At 40.8% G+C, this 21697-nt stretch overlaps 1 protein-coding gene and 1 pseudogene across 2 annotated transcripts in view; one reads left to right on the forward strand and one right to left on the reverse strand.

Annotated features, from left to right (window-relative positions):
* The window catches only part of TMEM135 (transmembrane protein 135), a 233025-nt gene extending 218124 nt beyond the window's left edge, over positions 1-14901 (reverse strand). For both annotated transcript variants that reach the window (XM_045293155.1, XM_004708886.2), the window contains exon 1: positions 14613-14901. In XM_045293155.1, coding sequence (XP_045149090.1) covers positions 14613-14753 — 141 coding nt within the window. In that variant the 5' untranslated portion in view covers positions 14754-14901. The remainder of the gene's footprint in view (positions 1-14612) is intronic.
* Positions 14902-17659: 2758 nt separating this feature from the next.
* On the forward strand, positions 17660-18151 carry LOC101661646 (annotated as a pseudogene).
* The last annotated feature ends 3546 nt before the right edge of the window (positions 18152-21697 follow it).

A 21697-nucleotide genomic window follows, 5' to 3' on the forward strand; every position in this document is an offset into this window, starting at 1 on the left:
TTTCTTCCTCATCTCTCACTTTTTTTCCCTTTTAATGCGGTGGAGCAGACACACCACTACCCACTCACTACCTCTGTGGTTAGCAGCACCAAAGCAAATATATGTAAGTTTGACAGATGGCATTTTTATATATGTACTTATATGCATTGCAAATACAGCCCTAAATATAATCGGCATGCTGGGATCAAGGTTAAAATCTTTTTAACCATCAGCGAATACCATGAGGGAATAAAGCTGCTGAGCCTAAGGGCTCAGGGCCATCATCTCAGGAAACACTAAGGAATTGGCATAACACAGACCACAAAGGCAATATCTACATCCTAATTTGGTGAGTAATGACTTGGGCCTTAAAGCTTGAGAATGACTATCTAAGATGCAATTTTTGGTCTCTCCCCATCCAGAGCACAGAATAGTTCAGAAAATCAAAGATACCAGGAAAGAACTCACTTAGTCCAAAGGTGTAATGACCCTCAGCCTCCATGACCTGGGACCAGAAGAACAGTGCCCCAGCTACGACTGCTCTGAAAGGATCCCAAAAAGAAATGCTGATCAGAGTAGGAGAAAAATGTAGAACAAAACTGAAAATCAAAAACGACCAGACTCACTGGTCTGACAGAGATTGAAGGAACCCCAAATGCAGTGCAGTGAATTATTCAAAGTCCTTCTAGCCATAATCTTGATTCTCCCACCAAAGGACTTTTCCCTGATGGGTCTCCAGGAAGAAGGTGGGGGAACATACTGATTAGATGATATGATTCACACGTAAGTGATTGTTAACAGGTTCACGTGATTGCCATCCTGCTGGGAAGAGCCATCTCAGGAAGGGGAGAGATGGGACTTCACTACCAGCAACAGAGAAATGAGCGAGGAGTGGAGTGTGTCCTTTGGATCCTGAAGTTCCTTCACTCTGAACTCCTGGATCTAGAGACAGCTGTGACACCAAAGAGGTGGCCATGGTGGAGAAGGAGCAGCAGCAAAAGAGCCAAGAGCCAGAACATGGCACAGAGTAGTGGACGTCCCAGTCAGCTGACTTCCCAGAGTAAGCAAAGCTGAGTGCATCAGGACAAGAGACTTGCCTGTGGAGTTGGGTACCTCGGGCACTTATTTAGAGAAGCTGGCTTTGCTGAACCCGGAGCTGGGGCTAAGTGGCTTCAGGCTGAGGCTTATGGTACAGTGGCACTTATTGGAAGCCCTAAAAGAGCTTTGTAATATTGCCCAAGCAGGGCAGAGGCCGGGCCAAAGAGAAGCCTACCTGTTGGCACAGCAGAAAAACCCATCCTGGCTCTATAACTGTTTCCTAATCCTTTCCTACTTGTTAACTTCCCTAATAAACCCCACAATCATGAATATCCTCTGCGAATTCTGTGTGGCCATTCCAATGAATTCAAAGAGCCAGTGGAAAAGAGAGGGCCGTGGAAGAAATTGGTGTCAGAATAGGGTTAAAAAGAATGGAGGGTGGAGGTATGTCTGACCTCTTCCTTGTGGTGATCGGCCATGGGAGCCTGAGGAGATGAGATGTTGCCCGCTCCCCAAGGCCAGAACAATTCCCTCACTCAACTAAGGCCCTTGGACAACTTTCAGCCAAATACCAGGCCCACAGGTGAACAACAGCACCAGAGAAGTATGCACTCCTTACAACAATCAACCATACAGATTAAAAGGGCCGCACTTTCCAGGGATGAAGCTCAGAAGACTGGAATGAACAGGAAAGAAATATGAATGGAAACCATAAGCACAAGGAATAAGTGGAAAGAGTGTTATTACATTGCAGGGACTGCAATCAACATTACAAAGCAAATGTACATAAACTATGGACTGGGACACTAATGTGTTCTGTAAACTTGTATCCAAATCACAATAAAAAGGAAAACAAAACCCACGGTAACTATGTTAATAATACGCATAATACACAAACATATCTTCAATGTTTTCTTTAGCTATGCACTGTAAAGTCTCCCTGTAAATACAAATCATAATATCAAGCGTTAGTGGTGCCCATTAAATCTTACATACCTGACCTAAAGAAAGGGGTTGCTGGTCAAATTGGTAGAGATGTTAAGATGAGTCTTAAATATAACCTTGGAAATGAACTTAATACATAAAATTGAGGCAAAACACGATCAAGATCAAGACTCAGGTGGCATCGTAAGCATATTACCCATGAGTAATATCAATATTTTTGGTAATGTAGGCAGGCTTGAATACCACACCTATCACTTCACTTTTTAATAAAGTTTTATTGTGTCCTTTTATTGTGCTTCACAGATAAATGCGCTTTTACAAATTGAAGGTTTGTGGCAACCCTGCATCGAGCAAATCTACTGATGCCATTTTTTTCCATGAGCAAGTTTTCACTTCATGATTCTGTCACATTTTGATGATTCCCACAATATTAACTTTTTCACAATGCATACTTAACAGCCTACAGTAGAATATAAATACAACTTTTATATGCACTGGGAAATAAAAAAATTTCTGTGACTCACTTTATTCCAACATTCACTTTAATGCAATGGCCTGGAACTGAACCTAAATAAACCTAGGGTTTGCCAATTACCATAAAACTCCTACCTATTATGAGCCAGTCAGGGTGCAGGGTAGCAACAATGAAACATACACCTTTCCTCTAGTTCTTAAAATGCTTCCTCCCCCACTATCATGATCCCAATTCTACCTTACAAATTCAGCTAGACCAGAGGATGTACACTGGTACAGATAGGAACTGGAAACACAGGGAATCCAGGGCGGATGATCCCTTCAGGACCAGTGGTGAGAGTGGCGATACCTGAGGGTGGAGGGTGGGAGGGATAGAAAGGGGGAACCGATTACAAGGATCTACATATAACCTCCTCCCTGGGGGACGGACAACAGAAAAGTGGGTGAAGGGAGACATCGGACAGGGCAAGATATGACAAAATGAGGGGGGAGGAGGGAGCGAGAAGGGACGGGGGAAAAATGAGGAGGTGATACCAAGGGCTCAAGTAGAAAGCAAATGTCTTGAAAATGATGAGGGCAACAAATGTCCAAATGTGCTTGACACAATGGATGGATGGATGGATGGATGGATGGATGGATGGATGGATGGATGGATTGTGTTAAGGGTTGTACAAGTCCCCAACAAAATGATTAAAAAAAAAAAACTCCTTCATATTCTGTCATTTTCTGACACTTATACATACTTAATGCTCCAACATGAGTTTTCTTAGTGAACAAAAAATTCTAATTATTTATGTGCTGTAGAAGAGCTTTACTCAGATAAAAAATACAAGATAAGCACATAAATCCTAGCCTCTCCAACAAGAATACTGGGTACAATGAAATGCATCTTCAAAAACAAATTCAAGCAAGTTATGCCAGGGAAGTACAGGCAACTTGAACAGCAGAAGAAATCAGGATGTGACAGGACTACCGACACCAAAAATAAATAAAATACACATCTTGATCATTGTCGATGCAAAAAATTTCATTTGGGACAAAACTTTTCTCAACAGTTTTAAATTGTACTTCAACTCACAAAACTTCTTCATATTGAAATCTAATAATTATCCCGTAACTTGATAGATGCAAACTCCTTTACTGTTTTATGAACCATAAAAGAGAAATGCCACTACAAGGGGAAAAAATCAAATAAGCAGAGAAATAGAAAGCTAAAAGTGTCAATGCTTAACTTACAAGACTTCACAATTTGGTCTAAAAGCGATATTGCTTTATTTTTATATTCTCGCTACCAACAAGTTGATTCCAACTCTTAAAGCCCCTCTAGGACAGGGAGAACCGCCTCTGCTGGTTTCCAAGACTGGGACTCTACAGAAGCAGAAAACCTCACCTTTCTCCCGAAGACTGGCTTGTGGATTTGAACTGAAGAGCTTAATGGTTAGCCCATCACTTAACCCACTACACAAGCCATATGGAGGCCATTCAAAAAAGGTTTCGTTTTTTCATAACCTTTGTACCTGAGGCTGTCTGACCTCCCATAATTTAAAATATAGATTTTATTAGAAGGGAGTTTCAATCAGAGAAATCTGTTAAGCAAGATATTTGTATGGACATAATGTTTTCTGACTGATTTGGTTTCAAGTTTAGGGAAAGAACAGATTCAAAGGGGAAAAAAATCAAATTCTTGCCCAGCGTATTGAATTTAAGAGAATTTCAAATAAGCTTTCTCTCTTTACGTAATTTTTTCTTATTTCTCTCAATATTCTCACAAGAAAACTTGGGGGTTGTGCCATAAGTATTGAGCACAAATTATTTGTGTAAAAAATAGTCATATAATCACTATGGCATTTCCTTAGGAAAGCCACTCAACCCTCTACACGAGATTGCCTCTTCTTATAACAGACTCTAACACCCTGCAGTTCTCCTTACTAGACAGCATTTGCCACAGTGAAGATCATTTTTTAGGGCTCTCTTCCCATTTAAATGTCACTTCCATGCCTCCATCGTTCCTTCTCCTTTACCCCCCACCTCCCCCACCCCCCACATTTCTGACACACTGCAAGCAATTGTAATATTTAACTAATAAAATAGGGGCTGAGAAAGTGAAAGAAAAGTGAGGGTTCAGGATAGATTTTCAGTAACACCCATGGGTTCTAAATACACACTCCAAAATTAGATTGGCTCTGATTAATTCAACCAATGGCTCTTGTACTTGTGACTTTCTGCTAGATCCTAAAAAATAAAATAAAATGGTCCTGTGCCTACTTTGTTTAAGCTTTAAAAAAACAAGGATGAGCAGAAAAAGGCATTAGCTTTCTCTGTTAACAGATACAGAATCTTTCAAGGAAACTCCCAGTCTGAACTAATTGCAATCCAAACCCTAAAATCAAGAAACCAAAACAATCTGATAATTGTAATGAGTCTGACAACTAAACAAAACAGATGGTAACAAGTTAAAAACACTGTAAATTCAGCATTCTGATAATTGGGCCTGCTCAAATCTGATACTTAACTAATCGTCTTGTCACTGTTTATACTTTTTTTAGTGAGACTCCCTCAACAAATAATAACTATACAAGTATATCCCAAAATGAAACAGAATAATGTCATATTAAAATAAAATTTTTTAAAACTAAGAATAATCTCAAATCACAACTCCCTTTTAGAGATCAATTAGAAGAATAAAGGAAGCGAGGATTAGTAATTAATCAAAATGGCCATTAAAAGATTTATTTGGGTGAACAGGGGTTCAAGAAAATCTTTTCTAGAGAACTCTGTTGTGATCATTATGATCTCGTGAAAACATTGTAAGGCCCTTCATCATTAATGCATGAACTAGTATTATGCATTACCTTGTTGCCAGTAGTCTTTGGAAATGTTCACTACACAAAGTGATACAAAATAACTGGACCATACACTTTGGAAAATATTCCACCACCACCCCCACAAAAAATGTTTTGTTTCACTTAGTTTTTTGTTAAAACAGTTACTGATTACCAACTAGCATAGTTCCTGGCTGTTACTCAATTAATATTTGGCAAGTAAGTGATCTATCTAGCATACTTAAGCTTGTTATCACACTATTGATCATTTCCAAAGATGGTACAGACTGATTTATGCTCCAAGCTTTCAATCAGATGCTGCACTTTGCTCTCTGGATCATATTGGGAAATTCAAGACTTATTTCTTGTTATGATGTTACATAAGATCACCTATATAAGCTTCAATCTTGCTTAAAAGATTGGTGGAAAGATCAGTTCTTTTAGTGAGCTCATTGTCACATGATGTTTTTGGCACCCGTCCAACTGATAACTTGTTGAGGCCCAGAAGGTCACTTGAAATTGCAAACAGCATACCATGTAAGATCCCAACTTCAGCACCTCCTGCATCAATAGTAATTTACTATGGTCATCTTCCCTCAGTTTCTGTCATTCTTCATAATTTACTCATTCATCCAGGTTGGCTATCGTAAGTCTTCTGAATGTCCATTTATACAACAATCTAAAGCTTTTTTTTTTTAATATGGAACAGTAAAGGCTCAACGATTTAGGAAGATGTCAACTTGAGTTTTGTTAAACATTGATTTCAGTTCTGACCTCAAAATCATTTTTCCCCCTGGCACTGAAAGAACCCCTTTTTGTCCAGGTGCTCTAACGAGACGAAGAAAGGACTCGTCTGCAGCCGCACACTGACTCAGAGACAAGTTTAAACACGTTTTGTTTGGAATGGACCAGTGCATGTATAAACTGGAACCCTAGTGGCAATACATTTTAACCTACCCTTTGAAAAGCAGCAACATGCTCTCTCTTAAATTAGAATGAAGAAAGCTCGGCAAGGGTTTCAGTTTAGTGACGAAAAACTAATACCAAAGAAATCAATGAAGAATTCGAGGGGGCGGGGGAGAGTTTTATAAAATATGAGTGAAAAGCAGTAATATTTATAAATAGATCTATCTTATATAATCTGAGTTCTAAATAAATATTAAAAAGTCACTACCATCAAGTCAACCCCATAGGACAGAATAGAACTGCCGCATAGAGTTTCAAGGCTGTAAATCTTTGTGGAAGGGAGCTCACAGCTAAATCTTTCTCCCATGGAGTAACTGGTAGGTTCGAACTACCAACCTTTCAGTTAGCAGCCAAGGGCTTTAAGCCTTAAATACTACACTACCCAGGATCTTCCTAAATAAATACAGAAAGCTAAATTACTAAATAGTGTATGTACAAATCCAAATGCTCCATCTACATCTCCAAAACTTTACATATTCAAGTCTAAAATCAAATTTGTATTGGGGGTAGAAAGTGTCCTTTCAAAGGGAAAATGGTGATATATAAAATACCTGTACGTATTAAAGAAGCAACATATAAAATTGTGAAAATGTCTAGGGCATTTTAGTAGACAGCAAGAAGAATAAGGTGTGGGTGAGTGAGGTACAGTGGTGGGGGGCGGTAAAAGGGAGACAATGTGAAAGGGTTCATGTAGAAAAAGAATGTCTGGAAACTGTGGTAGCAATTGTACAATTCCACTTCACGTGATTGAAATAAGGAATGCTACATTATATGTATTAAATCTAACTAATAAAAAAGAAAGAAAAACTTTTGGTTAGATATAGGTGTCTAAGATAATAGCCTAAGCTAATGCTATCTTCCACAATTATACTCTTAACAGCTACCCAACAATAAAAACATAGGTGGTAAAACTAAAGCAAAACATAAAACAATCCTACTACATCAGGTATATCAGTCATTTGCATTCCAAAGTAAACTGAAATATTGTAAAAGAAACATTCCAATTAATCAAAGGTAAGAAAAACAATCTGACTAGTGTCCAATTTAAGATGTTCCCCAGATATTAAGCACTCTATTGCAAATAAGATAAAATTTAGATTCAAAACTATAAAATAAAACGTGTGATTAAACCTCAGTGACAGCCATTAAGTCAATTCCACCTCACTGAACTGTCCCTGTGGGTTTCTCAAGCTGTAAATCTTTGTAGGAGCAGAAAGTCTCATCTTTTTCCCTCAGAAAAGCTAGCAGGTTCGAACTCTGACCTTGCACTTAGCAGCCCAATGCATAGCCCACGATGTTACTAAAGCTAGCTAAAGGTAAATGAGTGAGGGGCAAATGGGGTAAGATACAAACGAAATAGCCCAGATTTGGCCAGCTGCACACAGAGGATTGCTACAGAAATAAAAGAATTGAGAAAGCAGTACATAGCGAGCCCTCAACCCTCAATGCCAAGCGATGTGCCCTAAGTTGTACTTTGTACGTACTCAGCAAAGAGCAAAGCACAGCACAAAGTCAGGTACAAAAACAAGTACAAACAACTCCAAATGGTAGTATGTTAATGAGTAGGAAAATCCATCATTTAATTGCTCTGGCCTTTAAAAGGAAAAGAGACCACAAGACTTGTTTTCTCTCCAAAGGGATAGAAACAAGCCATGCGCACCCAGTGAATAACTGAGTCCCCCCACCCCACGCCCACTCCACCTGCCTAACCAGTGCATCGATAAACAATCCCACTGTAGCCAAAGGTCACATCATCCAGGCAGGTTTTTTCAGCAGTTTTACATTCTTTAGTGATTTCCGTGTTTTGTTTTAGGTTTGCTTTGGTTTTAGTTTTGGTTTATTTGATTTTGTTAACAACAAAATAGCCTACTACCCAGGACTTTAAAACAAAAAAACAAAAAAAAAACCTCCTTGGTTTCTCTTATTTTGTCTAGATTAAAAGATGCAATCTATCTTACTCAACTGATTTCTTCAGCCAGAGATCTGCAAGTCGTTGGCAACACTGGACCAAGCCAAAAGTCAAACTCACTACCATGGAGTCAATGCTGACTCATAGCACCCCACAGGGCAGAGCAGAACTGCCTGAGTTTGTGAAACTAACTGTTGACAGGGTTAGAAAGCCCCAACACTCCGCAGAGCAGCTGGTGGTTTCAAACTGATAACCTTGCGAATTGCAGCCCAATGCAACAATTCCATCACAGAGGCTCATCAATTAACTGGACCGCATCCATAAATTATTTTTTACTCTAGGAATCCTAACATGTGCTTAAATGTTTCAAGGTAATGAACTGACCCTGTATAACCTGACCAATTTATTAGATTGAATAGTCATATTAAGTAACCATTATCATTCCCTGAAAAATGACCTGAACATCTACAGGTCATTGAAAAGTCAGGTTTGTTTCATTCCTTCCCAAAACTATACATAAGGTTCTACTTTGGCCTAACATGTAAAAGAGAATACTCTAATCTGGGGGGGTCTTAAAGAAAGCCGCCGAGGCAAAGATCTTACTATCGTCTAAACTAGTACAAGTTTCCCTTCGGAAAAAAAGAGACCTAAGTGCATAAGCGTCATAGAATCTGGTCCCCCACATGGGCAAATGTGTAGTTCTAAATCTCTCTGGCCCCTCACATAGGCAAATGTGTAGTTCTAAGTCTGCCGCAAAGTACTAAGGGCACAACAATCTCATTACTGTTCGTGGTAGTCTTCAGTTAAAACATTTTAGTAGCTGTTTTTTATTGTGTGGCACGGGGGGGGGGGGGGGGGGGGGGGGGGGGGGGGTGGGCGTGTAGCACTTATATGAATGTGTGGCAATAAGCAATATTCAAGGAACAAAATATAACTTCATGGAACATTTTTGGTTCATGTATAACTTGTTAGTTAGGGCACTTCAAAAAGTTCAGGGAAAATTCCATTTTTCATGGAAATTTTTGAAGCCATCTTGTATTACAACATATATAAGATTCTTTTTTTTTAATCTACAAGAAATCAAATGAAGACTGATGCTTTGTAATACATTTTAAAAACAGAAATTCACTATTAAAAGGATAGTTCTACATAGTTTAAACAAGAGAAAGTGAAAAGTTATAGATAGCAAAATGAAAGAAATAAGAGAAAAGACTTACAGAACAAGCAGCTAAATATTCTATGAACAAAAGTGGTTTAATACAATACATGTTAATATTTTAAATGAATCATACTTATAAGACCTATTAGATAGGCTCCATAAACACACTTGATTAAAATTGAATCACAAAACCAGCTTCTTTTCCAAACTCTCCATTTCTATATAGCAAGTCCCTTAATCAGACTTCAAATCCTAGAAGCAAAAGTAAATAAGCATAAATGTTGCCCAGTATCCTCAGCCTCTAAGTCTGCTCATTGTTTCTATAAAAAATTTTAGAAACATCACCTCTACTACAGCGGGAGCTTGTTGGGGTCTAACTGCAAGGTCAATAATTAGAAACCACCAGGCGTTGTACGGGAAAAAGATGAGGCTTTCTAGCCTCGTAAACATTTCCAGTCCTGGCGACCCACAGGGGCAGTTCTAGTCTGTCTGATAGGGTCTCTATGAGTCAGAGTTTACTCACTCGCAGCCTGAGTGCACTAGAACTGCTCTTTCATTCTCCCTGGCATTCCCTTGTTGTTGTTAGCTGCAGTCAAGTGGATTACCTTCTATGCACAACAGAACAGAACACTGCCTTGACCTGCAGCATCCTCACAACTGTTTTCATGTTTGAGGCCATGGCTGCAGCCGCTGTGTCAGTACATCTCACCGAGGATCTGCCTCTTTTTGTGCTGCCCCTCAACTTCACCAAGCATGAGATCTTTCTCTAGGGACTGGTCTTTCCTGATAAATGGACAAAGTATGTGAGATGAGGTCTCACCATCCTTGCTTCAAGGGAACATTCTGGTTGTACTTCTACTAAGACAGATTTGTTCTTTGCAGTCCATGGTACTTCTAGTATTCTTTGCCAATACCATATTTCAAATGCATCAATTTTTCTTCATTCTTCCTGATTCCGTATCCAATTTTCAAGTGTAAAGAGATGATTGAAAACACCATGGCTTGAGTCAGGCATATTTTAGTCTTCAAAGTAAAGTTTCAGATGTCTCCTACAACAGATTTTCCCAACATAATACATCACTTCATTTCTTGACTGCTGCTTCCATAAGCACCAATGGTTGACCCAAGCAAGATGAAATCCTTGAAAACTTCTATCTTTGTTCTCCATTGACCATGATGCTCTCTATTGGTCTTGTAACACCTACCATGTACTTCCCTCACTACTTACTATTCATTCACTCAAATATTGATATTCATTCAGACACTTGCTAAGTACTTACTGAACTACTGTACTAGTTCTGAATACATGAATTATATTCTAATAGGAAATAGAGACATTGATCATAACACACTATTTAAATTAGAACATTTTACTTACTGAGACCCTACTATGTGGCAACGGTTATTCCTACACACCATTATCTTACTTAGGTCCTCCCAACAGCCTTAAAATATGGGTATGATTACTGCCTGCAAAGCAGAACTACGGTTCCAAATGGCGAATTGTTTTTCCAAGCTCACACTGCTGTTACATTGCAGAAGTGAAGTTCCATAGAAACTTTCTTTTCTACCACTTAGTGAATCTACATCAACTCCTAAACAGCCTCTCCAATTGCAGTTATTGTACTTGGAACTCATGCTAAAAAGGCAATGTAGTGATGATTCCAGACTGACTTTGAGAACTGAATCTTGTCTCTTTCTCTTACTAAATCTGAATCTTGTAAATCTCTTAATCCCTCTAAATTTCAGTTTCTTACCTTTGAAATGAGAGTGACAGAGTTGTGCATTAAATGAGAGAATATCCAAATGACTAAGTATATATGAGAGAGAAATGAAAGCAGGGGCTCAAAGAAATTGTACACAAATGTTCCTAGCAGTGTTATTTACAATAGCCAAAGAGTAGAAACAACCCAAATGTCAATCACGAGATAAATAGATGAACAAATTGTGGTACATGCATACAAATGAGCCATGTAATAAAGTTTTAATATATGCCTAAACATGAATGAACCCTGAAAACATTAAATAAAAATAGCCAAACACAAGAGAACAAATACTATATGAATCTACTCATTATGTGAAACATCTGGATAAGAAAATTTATAGATATAAAAGTAGACTAGAGGCTAAAGAGGATGGCAAGAAGGGAGAAAGGTGAGTGAGTACAGAGTTTCTGCATGGGAAGATAAAAAAGTTTTGGAAACTAAATTATAAACTTTAAAATTAAAATAAGATTTTTTAAATAAGTATTTAAAGTAGTTGGAGAATAGTAGAACACCAATCTTAAGATTTTCCAACCCTCAACCACCCCTGCTGGACTAGAAGAACTTAGGTACCTGTTGCTCTCTTGAATGCCTCATGTCATGGAACATACCCAACAAACTGTCTGTTTACCTGTACAGATTCCCCCACCAGATTATGCATATGGCAATTATCAGACCCCACACCCACTGCCATCAAGTCAGCTCCAACTCACTCAACAAATACTTGTTGAAGGAATGGATGGATGAATGAATGAAATGAGGCCCAACATAAGTGTGATGGATTGTCAAAGAAAAGACATAGGATAAACTCTCTCCCGCTCTAGATCATAATTACCGAGGATAGGAACAACCTTTTTACAGCGTTGAATATACTTTCATGTTTGCAGATGTTCCATTAAAAATAAGTAAAACTGGGTCACAGGTGCCAAATTCATGTTGAAAAGCAGATAAATATGCCTGTTTGCCATAAAAAATTATGCCAGCAATTTCCAGCTCCAATATTATATTTATGACAGGCTGCTACTAGCAACATTAACATTATCTGGGAACTTCTAGAAATATAGATCCACAGGTACAGCCTAGCCATACTGAATCAGAATCCCTGTTTTAATATGAACCCCTAATGATTACTAACACATCAGAGCACTGGTTTATATGACAGAAATGAAACTGGCACCTATAATCTCAAAGGTCAACATCTCCTACTGTATTAACTATGTAGTGAATAATCAAACATCAGTAGTACTAGGTACTAGTAGTACTGTAGTACTAGGTAGCTACAGCCATGGCACACTTTCAGGTACACTGGGGTGCAAATCCCAATTACTAATTCAATGGAATGAAACCTTTAAGAAATGCTCAAAGGATTATGATCTTTGCATTCTTTTTTTTTAAATCATTTTATTGGGGCTCATACAACTCTTATCACAATCCATACATACATCCATTGTGCCAAGCACATTTGTACATTTGTTGCCACCATTCTCAAAACATTTTCTTTCTATTTGAGCCCCTATCAGCTCATTTTTTCCACTCCCTCCCCCACTCTTCCTCCCTCACAAACCCTTGAGAATTTATAAATTATTATTTTTTCATGTCTTACACTGTCCAATGTCTCCCTTCACCCACTTTTCTGTTGTCTGTCCCCCTGGGAGGGGGTTATATGTATATTATTGTGATCGGTCCCCCCTTTCTCCCCCACCTTCCCCTTACCCTCCTGGTATCACTACTCTCGTTGTTTGTCCTAAGGGGTTTATCTGTCCTGGATTTATTGTGTTTCCAGCTCTTATCTGTACATGCTCTGGTCTAGCCAAATTTGTAAGGTAGAATTGGGATCAAAATAGTGGGGCGGGGGAGGCGGACATTAAAGAACTAGAGGAAAGTTGTATGTTTCATCGTTGCTACCCTGCACCCTGACTGTCTGATCTCCTCCCGGCGACCCTTCTGTAAGGGGCTGTCCAGTTGCCTACAAATGGGCTTTGGGTGTCCACTCCGCACTCCCCCTCATTCACATTGATATGATTTTTTGTTCTTTGATGCCTGGTACCTGGTCCTATTGACACTCCATGATCACACAGGCTGGTGTGCTTCTTCCAGGTAGGCTTTGTTGCTTCTCAGCTAGATGGCCGCTTTATCTTCAAACCTTTAAGACCCCAGACATTGTATCTTTTGATAGCCAGGCATCATCGGCTTTCTTCACCACATTTGCTTATGCCCCTGCTTTGTCTTCAGCGATCATGTCAGGAAGGTGACATGGAATGCCAGTTTAACAGAACAAAATGTTCTTGCATTGAGGGAGTACTTGAGTAGAGGCCCACTATCCATCTGCTACCTTAATACTAAACCTATAAATATATGAACATAGATCTATTTCCTCATCATCACATATAAATATATTTACATATGTACCTGCCAGTAATGTAGACCTCTATAGATGCCCTTTGCCTCCTAGTTCGTTCCTCTATTTCCTTTTACTTTCCTCTTGTCCCACTATCATGCTCAGCCTTCATTTGGGTTTCAGTAATTCCTCTCAGTTCAACTGCCCTTGGTCAAGCCCTACCAGGCCTCCTACTCCCTCCTCGCCATAGATTTTGGATCACTTGTTCCCTTGTCCCTGGGTTTAACAGCTACTTCCTTTCTCCTGCCTCCTCCTCTCCCATGTCACCCCGGAACCTTGGGTCCCATTGTTTTTCTCCTCCAGATTGTTTATCCTGCCTCTCTTATCTAGATAGACCTACAGAGATAATATGATACACACAAAAAAACAAGACAGCGCAAGATCTTTACACTCTTATGACACACATTAAGGCAGAGTGAAGGAGAAATAGACTCCAGTACCCAAGGCAATAAATGTTTTAGGTCGGTGCAGAGGAACTGCTAAAAAGATAGGAACATTTAAGAGCAAGCTTCTTTGAGAGTTTCAGTGTTACATACTGTCCCAAGTATTCTCTATTAGAGTATAGACTTAAACTGTATTAACCTATGTAAAGAAAGAACCTGAAATCAAACCTCTAAATCACCTTCATTGACTCAAAGGCTGAAACGAGCTTTAAATCCCCAGCAAAATCTCAAGCAAGTATCTATTTTGCAAACTTGCAAAATCACTCTCAAAGCCCTCACTAGAGGACCGTCATCCAAAACTGAGACCACATCCGAGGTCACAGGGCTTCAGGGATTACTGTCAGTTTTGCCCTTTAAAAGGAAAAAAGAAAAAAAAAAACCGGAGAGGATGGGGGTGTGTGTTTCTGATGAGGAAAAGTTGCAGGCCATTATTATCGCCTGGCTGGCCTACAAAGCAACTCTCCATCACAAGACAGGGAAAAGGGAATTTAACTCAGGTCCCTGGATTCCCATTTTTTAATGTCCTGAACTTAATCCTAAAGTTGGGAGCCCAATCTCTTTCCAGCAACAGGCATTTGGATGACAGGTCAAACTTCTAATTCCCCTCCCCTTACCCTCATGAAGCGCGTCCCCAGGGCCCCTCGGGAGCCCCTACAGTACCGCCCGGTCCACCCTCCAAACAAAACTTGCCCAGGGTGAGGCTGAAGGGGTCTCACCAAGTACAGAGGGGCATAGATCTTCAGGGACTCCTCCAGGGCGCCCCCAGTGATTTGCAGGAAGGAGACCCCGCAGGAAGGGTGCCAAGTGTGGCCGATCTCGTAGCAGTTATGAGGGATGGACTTGCTGAGAGCCGCCATGACGAGGAACCGCGGAGGGGCAAGGAGGGGGAGAGCTGCGTGTGGGGAGGAATGAAGGGAGGAGAGCGAGCGCCCCAACCGCCGCGCGCTCTCCCCGCCGCCCGCGGGAGGTGCGGAATGGAAGGGAAAGGTCACGCGAGAGGGGTTACTCTGGGCCAAAGTCCTCGGATGTTGAGCGTTCGACGTATCGCCGCTCAAGGGGGCGGGACGCGCACCGGGGAGGCGGGAAGAGGCGGAGCGTGCGCGCTCCCTCAAACTAGCCTCCGCCGGGGGCGGGCTCCCGCGGCCTCGGCGTGCGCCCGCACGCGCACGCGCACGCCTCAGAACTCGCCGCGTCTAGGGAAACGGAGCGTTGGAGAACCTTAGTCCCAGTACGCGCCTCGGGGCTGAGAGCTCGCAAGCGCCGGCCAGCCACCTCCCGCACAGTGAATTGTGCGTGCTTTGGCGGGTGCCCGCTGCTAGATGATTTTAAGTCATCTTACAATGATGTCGGGAGGAACCCTGGTGGCGCAATAGTTAAAGCACTTGGCTGGGAACCCGAAATTGGGCTCCAGTCTTTCGGCAGAGAAAGATGTACAGACTTGGAAACCCAAGACTCAGAATCCATTCCACTGTATGGTGGCGAATTTGGGTTTGGTTTGGTTTGGGGTTTGGATTAGTCTCTGCCCTCTCAAAGCCTGGCCAAGTAGGGCTGAGGGTAGTTGGAAGAAAGGGATTAAATAAACCAGCGGAGGAAGAGGTTTGCCAGAGGGCAGCTGGGACAAACGTCCTCCCTCGCCGCCCCTCCTTAGAGGGCCAAGCAATCACAGGCTGCTTGCTGGTTGAAACTGACCTGCTCCCAGTTACAGGTCTTCCTGAAACGGGTGGTGCCTGGGAAGTCTTGCCAGATCTCAGCCGTGTTCGACTATAGGTTACCCCTAGTCAAACATGGAGCCACGGAGCAATTTTGTGACAGCAGCTGAGTCAGGTGCTCATTATTCAAATAGTAAGCATAGGAGAGACAGGGGTGCGGTGTGAGAATACAAACCCAGAGAATGGCTAGAGACTCCCACCCCAACAATTGGCGTAAAGTGGAAGGCATTCATAAATCCTTAGGAAAAGACGGCTTTAGGGGAAAAAGAAAAATTGCAAGTGGAGCTTTGCTCACACCCAATCAATTCACAGGTGTACATTTGTTTTTATGGTTTTATAGAGTGGTGGTGGTAGTGGTGGAGGTGGAGGTGGTGGTGTGTGCCTTAAAGATAATGGCAAACACTGTATCTCCATAGGCTGTTCTTTCTAGTTATGACCAGTGACTCAACTGGATATGCTCTTGGGCCTTCATGTTGCTTCATTTAAAAAGAAAACCTTTAAGAGTTCACCAGCCAGGTAAAGCAAAGGATTTCTTCTTTCTCCATAGAAGATGAAGAGTTAATGAAGGAACCATTCGAGGAATTCATACAATGGCCTCTGAAGATGGTTAAAAACAAGCTGAAGATTGCTGCTCTTGTCTGATTTTGAAAATGCCTACTAAAAAGAAGGGAAGAGGATTTAACAAAACTAGGCTTGTTCAGGTCTACATACAATTGTGGTCGAAATGCATATGTGGAAAGTGCACAATGCCCAGTATGGCTCACACTACATATAACACTATGGTAATGCTTAAGGCCAGCATCAGTCAAGACAAACATTCCCTTTGTTGACACTAGGCAAGATTTTCAAACAGCAATATGTGGTTCCAATTTTCTATCCACTTTTACTGCAACATAATTGTAGATGTTTCCACACATCATTTTGTTTAAGGTAATTTGTTTTGAGAATGTAAATATAAAATTTTTCCATACAAATATTGAAAAATGCTTTTTCAGTGATACATAGGCTCTTTCTTTCATCCAAGTAAGCAGTGCCTCCACCAATATACTTTTTCTTTTAAAAGAAGCTCCTTATGTATCAAATTATAATCCACTCCCAGAAAAGACATCCACAAATCTTTGAGACAAACATTTCCCATTTTAGGCTGAGAGGGAACTGTTGGAAAATGTCCTTTACTAAAAAGCTCCTCTGTATAGCTGGGAGGGCCTACAGAGAATAGCCAGATCTTTCTATATCTATTAAGAGAGTTTCCTACTTTGAGAATCTTTTAGAATCTGGAGAGACAAAAATAAGCCACATTTATATTTTAGTCTGTGGTAGTTACATAATCGGTGGTCAGTTTGAGACTTAGAGTGAAGGGATGGAGTTTAGTCTGTCAATCAGGTAGCAGCTTGATGACCTCATTTGGAGGCAGTAGAGAGATAGATAGCTCACTGGCAGTGAGAAACATGCTGACTCCCTGCGAGACATTCCTGCGAACTAGACACATGGTGCTACACTAGAGCCCTGGAGCTGGAGGAGCCATGTGGGGACCCCTGACAGCACTGAGCTGCTTCCACTGCCACTGGATTCACACGACTTTCCACCCACTGACCTATGATCTTCCTGCATTCGATGTCATTGTATGTGTTGCATGAGTCTGAAGAGAAATTTATAGATTGGTATCAGACATATGGGCTAATATCAGACTTATAGACTTGATCTGGACTGGGCTGGGATATTTTCTCAATATTAAACTGCACTGGTATATAAAGCTCTTTCTTATACACATATGAGTATCTATGAATTTGCTTCTCTAGTCAACCCAGAGTAACACATAGTCCAAAACTCCCAATATTTTATATTTCCTCTAAATTTGATTTACAATTGAATTATTCCTTTTTAGTTTATCAGTCTCCCACTGTCACACACAGCTTTCTCTCAACTACTAACCAAAAGATTGGAGGTTCAAATCCATCCAGCAGCACCACTGAAGAGAGGCTTGCTAGTGTACTCCCTTAGTTTTTTAAAATCCTCTTCTTCGCCATCTTCCCAGGTCTTCTGCTGCTGCAGCCATGAAAGTCAAGCTGTGTGGCTTTAGCGGGTACAAGAATTACCCCGGGCACGGGCAGCGCTACGCCAGGACCAATGGAAAGGTTTTCCAGTTTCTTAATACAAAATGCGAATCGGCATTCCTTTCCTAGAGGAGCCCTCAGCGGATAAACTGGACTGTTCTCTACAGGAGGAAGCACAAGAAGGGGCAATTGGAAGAAATTCAAAAGAAAAGAACCCGCCGTGCAGTCAAATTTCAGAGGGCCATCCCTGGGGCATCTCTTGCTGATATAATGGCCAAGAGGAATCAGAAACCTGAAGTTAGAAAGGCCCAACGAGAACAGATTATCGGGGCTGCCAAGGAAGTAAAAAAGGCAGCAATGGCCACTACTAAGGCCCCCACAAATGCAGCACCTGAAAAAACGATCGTGAAGCCTGTGAAAGTGTCCGCTCCCCGGGTTGGTGGAAAACGCAGAGTTGGCAGACGAGACTTTCTAATAAAGATGCGACTATAAAAAAAGAAAAAGAAAATCCTGCAGCAGTGAGAGAGAAGCAAGCAGGCACAAGTAAAGAATCCCCAATAAAATTAAGTACCTATTTTTCCTTTAAAACATTGGAGGCTAGAAGACAATGCAATGGTATATTTAAAGTGCTAAAAGGAAAAATTGAAAAACTGTCAACCAAGAATACTGTACCCAATGAAACCATCCTTCAAAAGTAAGGCTAAATCTAAAACATTTACAGAGAAACAAGCTAGGCAAGTACAAATCCACCAGATCAGCCATACAAAACATATTAATGGGAGTTCAGTTGATGGAAGAGAAAGACACTAGAAAGTAACTCAAGATGATATATAAAAGGAAAGATCCTTAATAAAATGTAATGTATGGACAGGTTTAAGAGCTATTAATAACAATCCTGATATGAAGTGATCACTGAAGATATGGGTGCATTAGCAGAGGGTGGTGAAGAAATTAGATGGATGGTATCTGGGATCTTAAGGACTTGTTCTCAAACAAGCAGTTATCTAAGTGAGGTAACAAATAAGTCCACATGGAAGAAGCGCACCAGCCTGTGTAATTCAAGGATTGTAAATAATAAACTCCAAATCTACAGAAGGGAATGGTATAAGACCTTAAATTGTGAATACCTGGTTTGCAGAAGGCTATAGATGGTAGTGAAAGCCCAAAATTCATTTTCGGGGTCCCCACAAAGATTAAGCCTCCAGTGAATTCCATGAAATTATAATTAAGGGATGTGAATAACCCTGCTATTGGACAGCATTGTAAAGTCAAATATGGCGGGCATCCTAGGGTCAAAATGGAATATCTTATCATTTGATCTCCCTTTTGACCCATTTTAAAGCTGTTTCAGATTTTGGGGGTGGGGTTTGTTTTCAATTCAGGGGAAATACACATGGGTTAAGCCTGTAGTGAATGCCCACTGACCATGGACCAAGGCTGCGAATATCTTTACTATCATGCAGGATGGGTTGGAAAGTGTGCTGTTGCACATGCAGTTGGGGTAAACTTTAACACCGTATCATTTGATCTCCCTTATTTTCCATTTAAATTTGCTCTAATGTTTTTAATATTTTCTACTTTCCTTTTGATTGAGGTTTTTATCTGTTTCACTTTGTCTTTTTTTTTTTTAATGTTTTTCTGTATATCAAATCCAGGATAAGGAAATCTATAGAAACAGCAACTGTAACAATAGTTCCTTAGGGGCAGGTCAGGGGAGGTTGGGAGAAAATGGGAGCAAAAATGACGAGTACAAGAAAGAAGAAAATGTTCTAACACTGATTGTGGTGATGATTGATTATACAACTCTCTTTGATGTCATTGAACTATTGAATTTGTGAGAAGTGAATTATATGGCAATAAAGCTGCTAAAATAATGCATGAAGGAAAAGTCTAAATATTTTGTCATATATATATATGATTTTTACTTTAAAGCAGTGGTTCTCAACCTTCCTAATGCTGCAACTCTTTAACACAGTTCTTTATGTTGTGGTAACCCCCAACCATAAAATTATTTTCGTTGCTACTTCACAACTGTAATTTTGCTATTGTTATTAATTGGACAACCCCTGTGAAAGGGTCATTAGGCCCCCAAAGGGGTCGCAACCCACAGATTGAGAACCACTGTTTCAAAAAAGGCAAGTATGTGAGAAGAGAGGCTGAGGATCCAGAAAAATATAGAAAAAACATGAAATATTAAAAAATTTTCAGGTGTAGTTCCTTTAAATTGAAAGTGATATTTAAAGATTACAATTGCACATAATGTAATGTGGAACTATTTATGACTCATTTATTTCTACAAATCTGTAAGAAAAATTCATGGTTTGTTTTTGAAATCGGTTTATTGGGGGCTCTTACAGCTCTTACAACAATCCACACATCAATTGTATCAAGCACATTTGTACATATGTTTCCATCATCATTTTCAAAATATTTTCTTTCTGTTTGATCCCCTTGTTATCAGCTCCCCTTTTATCCCTCCCTCCCCAACCCTCACACCCTCATGGATCCCTGATAAATTATAAATTATTATTAAATTATTATTATTTTCATATCTTACACCACCCACTCTCTCCCTTTGCCCACATTATTGTTGTACATCCCCCTGGGGAGTAGGGGGAGTTATATGTCGACCATTGTAGTCAGTTTGCCACTTTTCCCCCTTCTCCCCCCACCTTCCCCCTACCCTCATGGTATCACTATGCCCATTACTGTTTCTGAGGGGGTTATCTGTCCTTGATTCCGTGTGTTGAGAGCTCTTCTCTGTACCAGTGTGCATGCCCCAGTCTAGCCAGATTTGTACAGTAGAACTGGGGTCATGATAGTGGTGGGGAGGAAGCATAAGAGAACTAGAGGAATGTTGTGTGTTCCGTCGGTGCTGTGCTGCACCCTGGCTGTCTCTTTCCCTGTGACCCTTCTGTGAGGAATGTCTAATTGTCTACAGATGGACTGGGTCTCCATTCCACCACCACCTCACCTCCCATCATTTGCATCAATATATTTGTTTGTTTTTGGTCTTCTGATGCATGATACCTTATCCAGTAGACACCTCGTGATCACACAGGCTGGTGTGCTTCTTCCATGTGGGTTTTGTTGCTTCCCTGCTAAATGGCTGCTTGTTTAACTTCAAGCTTTTAAGGCCCCATATGTTATATCTTTTAAGAACCAGGCACCACCCCCTTGCTTCACCGCATTTGCTTATGCACCTATCTTGACTTCAGCAAGGTGTTGTGTCAGGAAGGTGAGCATCAAAGAATGCCAGATTATTAGAACAAATGGGTCTTGCATTGAGGGAGTACTTGAGTAGAGACCCAATGCCTGTTTGCTACCTTCATGTTTAACCTTTAAATATATGTACATAGACCTAAATCCCTATACTTATATATTAATATATTTACATATATGCATGCCTATACCTCTATAAATATCTTTTGCCTTGTTAAAAAAAATCTTTTGCCTCCGGAGCTCCTTCCTCTACTTCTTTTTACTTTCCTCCATTCCCACTATCATGTTCGATCTTCATTCGACTCTCAGTACTTTCTCTCAGCTACAATGTCATCAGACATTCTACATGCTCCTCACCATCTATTTTAGATCTCTTATTGTTCCCTTGTCCCAGGGTTTGTTGGCTCCCCCCTCCCTTTCTCCCACCTCCTCCTCTCCCATGTCCCCCCAGCCCCATTGTTTGCTCCTCAGGAGCGATTATCCTGCCTATCCTGTATCGATAGATATGAGAAAAACAAAAGAAAGAAAAAACACAAACAACCCTATAAACTGTTCCAGGTCTGTCTGCTGACCCTTCTGAATGTTTGCAATCTGATCTGGTGAAGTGCCCCGCCCTGCCGACCCATTCCAAGGTCTCTTTTCTGGTTCCTCTGGAATTTCATTGTTTTGCTCCCCTTGCTGTTCGGGTTTACTCCCTCCGTGTTTTGCTCTAGTGGGGTTGGGTGAGGTGGGTGTTGGGGGTCAGGCTGGGCACAATTCACACTCTGTGTCTCCAGTGCTGTCCCCTGTAGCCCTGGAGGTCAGTGAGGGGCATCA

This window comes from Echinops telfairi, unplaced genomic scaffold, assembly GCF_000313985.2.
Source record: "Echinops telfairi isolate 266 unplaced genomic scaffold, ASM31398v2 ScPeMD7_1713;HRSCAF=2227, whole genome shotgun sequence".
NCBI classification, from domain to species: domain Eukaryota; kingdom Metazoa; phylum Chordata; class Mammalia; order Afrosoricida; family Tenrecidae; genus Echinops; species Echinops telfairi.